At 45.6% G+C, this 6,124-nt stretch overlaps 1 protein-coding gene across 1 annotated transcript; it reads right to left on the minus strand.

The window, feature by feature from the left end:
- Positions 1-3,356: 3,356 nt before the first annotated feature.
- Positions 3,357-5,604, minus strand: LOC145718247 (uncharacterized). The gene is made up of 3 exons (XM_081809705.1): positions 5,381-5,604; positions 5,169-5,259; positions 3,357-3,959 (listed from the first exon to the last, which is right to left on the minus strand). Exons 1-3 carry the CDS (start codon positions 5,602-5,604, stop codon positions 3,504-3,506), a joined length of 771 nt encoding a protein of 256 aa, XP_081665831.1. The 3' UTR covers positions 3,357-3,503.
- Positions 5,605-6,124: the final 520 nt, after the last annotated feature.

The following is a 6,124-nucleotide window of genomic DNA, read 5'->3' on the forward strand; positions in this document are numbered from 1 at the left end:
CTCATTCCTTTTGATGGCTGCATAATATTCCATTGTATATATATACCACATCTTCTTTATCCAGTCATCTGTCGATGGACATCTTGGCTCTTTCCACAGTTTGGCTATTGTGGACATTGCTGCTATAAACATCGGGGTGCACGTACCCCTTCGGATCCCTACTTTTGTATCTTTGGGGTAAATACCCAGTAGTGCAATTCAATTTAGCTCTCATCTTGATGGTCACGAAACTTTTTTTTTTTTTTTAAGATTTTATGTAATCTCTACACCCAACATGGGGCTCGAACTCACAACCCTGAGATCAAGAGTCGTATGCTCTACCGACTGAGCCAGCCAGGCGCCCCACAAAACACTTTCTGAGGCCACCATCAAAGAAAGAGTTTTGTTGACCTAGCACAGTCATGTGTACATTTCTGTTTTTGTTTTGTTTTGTTTTTTAAAAACACAGCAAAACTTAACCCAAGAAAGAACTCAGTTGCTACTATATCCTGGCCAGAGGACAGCCTCGTTCCTGAAATGGATCTTTTCACTGCTTGTTCCGACTCTGGTTCTTATCACAACCCCCACCCCAGTCCACCGAAGACCCTTACCATAGAGCGGAAAGATGGGCGACTAATAAAGTGCTTGGTTTTGTTTTTAGAAGAAGTAAGTAGGGTTCAGGAAAATTCCAGAAGATTGCCTTGTAAGCCTTAGCTGGTGCACGGCAACCTCAAAATCACAGAATGCAGTTTTGGTGGACTTCTGGATTCCTATTCTAATGCTTGAACGCACATTGACAGCATTTATGAGGCACCTGCTGCGTGCACTGTTCTACTGTTTAGCACTAGGGAAAAATCATTCTTGCCTCGGAGGAGTTTACAGGTCAGCGGGGAGATGGGCACGATGAGCATAAATATCTAGATATGGAAGTCAAGAACACAATGATGAGGTTCATGTTTATGCATATGTCCCAAGTGTGTCCCTAAAGCCATGCAGTCTTTTCAGAGGAGGAGAACTTAAAATCGGGTGTTGTGGCAGGTGACACGTGAGTGAGGAGGAAGAAAGAGGAGGGCATCTCGGGGGGCCGGGCTGAATGGCTGAGCAGAGTGAAAGAATACACAGAGGCAGAGATGGTCAAGCTGGTGCAGTGGCAGGAGGGGATGCCCTGGCTGGTGAGGGGTGTTTATCAGACCACCCTGTTGAGGGACAGAGGAGCCCAGAGGATGGAACACCCTGGCTCTGAGGAAGGAGATCCAACGCCAAAGCCCTGTGACCTCAAAGAACAGGTTCCTACCTTCAAACACAGCAGAGAGGAGAAGTATCAGACTTCATGCGGCAGCCCTACCTCCAACCAGTTTTCGTGGCTTCTCAGGTTCTGACTCTGCCGTTCCAGAAAGAGGCATTCTTACCTTGGTTTCTTCTTCCAGTTGCCTCTTAAGCTCCTCCAGCTGCTGGGTGAGGGCCTGCTTGCCTTTGGTTAGCTGTGAAATCAGTGACTCCTTCTCTTCCAGTTGGTGGCTCAGCTCCCCTACCAAACAGATGTATGAGTGTTGCTGACCATTGCTGACCCATAGCCTGTAGCTTCTGAAACCCAGCTCCTCCTTACCATTTTGGGTCTGCAGTCTTGCCTTCTGCATGTTCAGATCATGGACTAACTGTGTCTGTTAGTCATCCTTGGCTTTTATCTCATTAAATTGGTCTTCCACAGTCCGGCACATTCTTTCCATGTTACTCTTTAAAAAAAAAAAGTCAACATGAATGGAAAAAATGGGTTTCTGGTGTCCAGTACTGAACTGGGAAGTTGGATAGTTTAGCTTCTTGTCAGGTCAAATAAAAATAAAAATGCAGAACACATACATGTCAGTTTAAAAAATTATAATCACTTCAGATTTGCTTTAGTTTTAATCTGTGATGACTGCTTAGTCACCAAGAGGTTGAAGCAACAGCTTTCAACTATCTACTTATCTACTTATCTTAGGTAGATAATTGACTGGTTTGTAAAAAAAACCTTTGAGAAGATGCTACTCAAAGGAATCCCAGGATCCTCTTGTAATATAAGTAATTCTGTTGCCATGTGAATAATATTACTTTTTTTTTTGTTTGCAAGCAGTCTATTCAGGTGACACTGTTGCACATTTCATTTGATAATACAAAAGATTCCTTACGTTGGAGGTGGCACGGAGGGAGTCACTCCCCCAGCCTCTAGTTGGCCCATATTTTTGTGAAGTTTGTTTAAAAACCTTGCATATATTGTAGAGTTCCTCCTTCTACCTCATATATCATAAAACAAGTATGCTGAGCATATACTTTTCCTCAGACTGGGACGTGTAAGATGGTGGCAGAAGAGGCAGGGATATTAGATTCAAAGGAAGGTCTCCAGGGGCTTAGGATATCTTTGAGAAAATGACATATGAACATAAAATAATTTTATCTAGGGTAGTTGAAAAAGAGACAGCAACTCACAAGGAGAAAAATCAAAAGATACAATAACTTAAAAAATATAAAGCAATATAAGGTATTTCTTCCACTGGATTCTAAAATTGAGAACAGAGAGCATGAAGTGGTGGAGGAAGGGAGATGGTAAGGAGGTGCTGTCATCTTTTCCATTCAGACAACTCTGCAACCTGGCCTGGGTGCTACGGGGGAGAGAGACAAAGACAGAGACAGAGAATACATACAGACATAACTTCTTAGAGGGAGGAAAAAGCCAAGAAGGGCAGAAAAATGGGGAAGCCGGCAAGAGAGAAAGAAGGAGTGGCAGTCAGGCACTGAGGAAGAAATCAAGAGAAAGCCCAGGCTGTGGGTGTCCAGATCCTAAACGAGGACAGCAAGAGGCCCCATGAGTCTAGGAGCACATTGTCGCTCTCTGAGGAAGCCTTTGCCTTGAAGTCATACACAGGTGTGGGTTTACCAGCAAGCTGGTGAGGTTTGAGCTTCATGACCTTCACTTGCATGGGCCCTAGATCATGCAGGTAGTTGTAGAAGGTTCCAGGTGGAGAAGGAAAGCTACATGCAAGCAGAATATATTTCTAGGGAGGCATTTCTGGCAGATGGTATGGGTCTCCAGGGTGTCAGTAATCTGTGACTTCTTTTTCTCACTCTAAATGAGTATTTACTTTCATGCCTAACTTTGTATTTATAATTTTGTGTACATTTTCTTAAAGAGCCCCTCCCCTCCTGAATTTTACATGCTTCGAGTGGCATAAAACTTGGATCTACCCCAGTTCTCACGCATAACTTCACATTGGTTATGCCTCCCAGGGATTCATACCATGGGCTAAGGAGGCGGCATGTAGACAACCATACCTAGCAAGGCCCTTTGGTACAATCCATCCGTTCTAGAAAATGCCAGATGGATTGGAAAATTCTGAGAGCTTTCTGAAACTCTGGAAGGATGATGAGACCTTGAGTCATAGTAGATCACTGAGTCAAGCTCCAAGAGAGGAATGGATTTGGGGAGGACTGGGAGCAAGCAGAAGGCAGGAGAGCCTTGCAGTTTAGAACAGGCAGTGAGTTTGGGAGCATCAAATTACGTCTGCTCCCTGGGTAGGTGGACGTGGCTGCCTCGCATTTGCTAAGAGCAGGGGGTCAGGTACCTTCGACCTGGAGACAGTTTCAATGTTGCTGGCCATGTCATCGATCTCCAGCTCGCTCTTCTCCTTCTCCAGCTTCTGCTTGACCCTCTGCAGGTTATCTATCTGCTCCCTGAGCTCGGCCACGCTGTCCGCGTGCTTCTTCCGAAGAGCAGCCGTGGTGGCTTCGTGCTGTAGGGTGGCCTCCTCCAGGTCCCGGCAAAGTTTCTGGAACTCTGCCTCGCGCTTCTTGTTCATCTCGATCTGGGCAGAGGTGGCCCCACTGGCTTCTTCTAGGCGCTCGCTGATCTCTTCCAGTTCCCGGGAGAGGTCAGAGTGCTGCTTCTCTGCTTTGGCCCGGGAGGCCCGCTCTGCCTCGATTTCCTCCTCCAGCTCTTCTGTGCGGGTCTGAAAGGGTCACCGCATCAGGAATGTTGGGGGGAGAGAGGAGCCCACTTTGGGAGGGGGAGGGGGAGGTCCTGGGGGTAGGCACCACAAAGAAAAGACTATACGATAATATTAAGTTAGTGAGGAATAAACTTGGAAACAATCTAAATGTCCATCAGTAGGGGAATGTTCAAATCCACCATGATGGAACCATGTTCCAGAAGTTCATGGAGCAGTTAAGATTTGACCCACGTCTACCACGGACAGCTCTGCAAGATGCATTGTTATATGAAAGTAGCAAGTTGCAGAACCATAGTATCTGTATTATCATATTGAAGCTAAAAAATATAAAGTATATAGAATAGGAACTACACATATATTTAATGAACATATTTATATGCATAAACATAAATGTAATGATATATAATATACGCTTGCATATATTTATGTTCTTGCTCCTTTATATTTTAATATATATGTGCATATACATATATATGTGTGTATCATACGTATATATATATATATATATCTCCCATAGACAGTTTCTTTGGGTCTTTTTTCTTTTTAAGATTTCATTTTTAAGTCATCTCTACACCCAACATGGGGCTCGAACTCACAACCCCGAGATCAAGAGTGGCAGGCTCCACCAACTGAGCCAGCCAGGCGCCTGTCTTTGGGTCTTAAATGCATACATAAACCCATAGCAAGAGATCTGGTAGGATACACAATCCAGCTAAAAGTGAGAGCGACTTCTGAGAAGGGAGGGTTATCGGTGGTGATCAAAGCACGCTTATCAATCATATTTAGCCTTATTGGTAACACTGTAATATTCTCAAGGAAATCTATGTATGTGCTACTGACAAAATTAAAATGTTAATTTCAGAAAAAATAAAGGGAAGGACAGGACATTGTTTCCAGCTCCAAGGACAGTAAGAAAATGAGCAGCTAAAGAAACAAAGGCAAAAGGGCAGGAGGGACCCTTGCAAAGGGTTTTTGGGGTCAGGAAGGGTTTTTTTTTTTTTTTAAGATTTTATTTATTTATTTGAGAGAGAGAGAATGAGATAAAGCATGAGAGGGGGGAGGGTCAGAGGGAGAAGCAGACTCCCCACTGAGCAGGGAGCCCGATGTGGGACTCGATCCCAGGACTCCAGGATCATGACCTGAGCCGAAGGCAGTTGCTTAACCAACTGAGCCACCCAGGCACCCCAGGAAGGGTTTTGAAACTTCTACCTGCAGCTCTTTGATCTTCTTTTGTAATTGTAAACTGTGCCCTTGTTCCTCGTCAATTTTGGTTTGTAACTGACTGATTTCAAGCTCCTTTCTGCAAATAGATACATATGTATATATGTATATATTTAAAAATAACATGAAATACAAGCCTTTTATAAAGGGCTAAGTTGGCATTCGGGCTCAAACACAGAGGTCAAACACGAGATATCTACTTTTTCAATTTCTCCTCCACTTGCTGCTTGTCATTTTCTAGATCCATAATGGATTCCTGGAACATTTTCAGGTCCCCTTCCAGCTTCCTCTTTACTCTCTCCAGGTCTGCCCGCAGTTTCTTCTCCTGCTCCAAGGAGCCCTCAAGCTGGGGAAGACATGGGCAGAAAGGTTGGAGCTCGCCCTTTGAGCCGCATCCATGCCCGCGGCTTCCTTGGGCTCCCATGGGGGCGTGACTGCTGGCCTCTGGCCCCGGGAGGGAGCAAGTTTCCCCCTGTGTCCCCACCCTTCCCTCCTGCAGCAAAGGTTACCCCAGGGAGCTGGATCTCTCGGGAGCCTTCTGGTGCCTCTTTTGGCTGATTCCCACTTGGCCTGTCCATTCCCTGTAGGATCATTGTGCCCATAGGTGCATGCTTGTGCGCAGACGGGAACAAGCCAGGCATCTGTGGACGGGCTCTGCTACAGCCAAGCCCGGGAAGGTCTAGATTGCACACTGTCACTCCTCCCAGCTGACACCATGCATCGGTGGGGAGATCAGGGCTACTCTGTGTGTGTGTGTCCATGAATGTGTGCACATGTGTGGGTGTGGGGAACAGGGTGGTAGGGGTGGAGCTCGCCTGCTCTGGCCTCAGGAAAACATGCAATCTGGAAAAGTTCTAGCCACAATCGTGAGTAAGCCTGAAAATGTCAGGCCTGGCTCTTTCACCAGGGAACATATATGCAACTGATGAATCACTACAGTCTAC

The sequence above is a fragment of the Leptonychotes weddellii genome, unplaced genomic scaffold (genome assembly GCF_054177405.1).
Source record: "Leptonychotes weddellii isolate Sample4059 unplaced genomic scaffold, ASM5417740v2 HiC_scaffold_12671, whole genome shotgun sequence".
Lineage (NCBI taxonomy): Eukaryota > Metazoa > Chordata > Mammalia > Carnivora > Phocidae > Leptonychotes > Leptonychotes weddellii.

Coding starts and splice junctions, on each gene's coding strand:
- LOC145718247 (XM_081809705.1), bottom strand. CDS start 5,604: ATGGGAGCCCAAGGAAGCCGCGGGCATGGATGCGGCTCAAAGGGCGAG. Junction 5,260..5,380: donor GTGGAGGAGAAATTGAAAAA/GTAGATATCTCG, acceptor ATCTATTTGCAG/AAAGGAGCTTGAAATCAGTC. Junction 3,960..5,168: donor AGAAGATCAAAGAGCTGCAG/GTAGAAGTTTCA, acceptor TGACCCTTTCAG/ACCCGCACAGAAGAGCTGGA.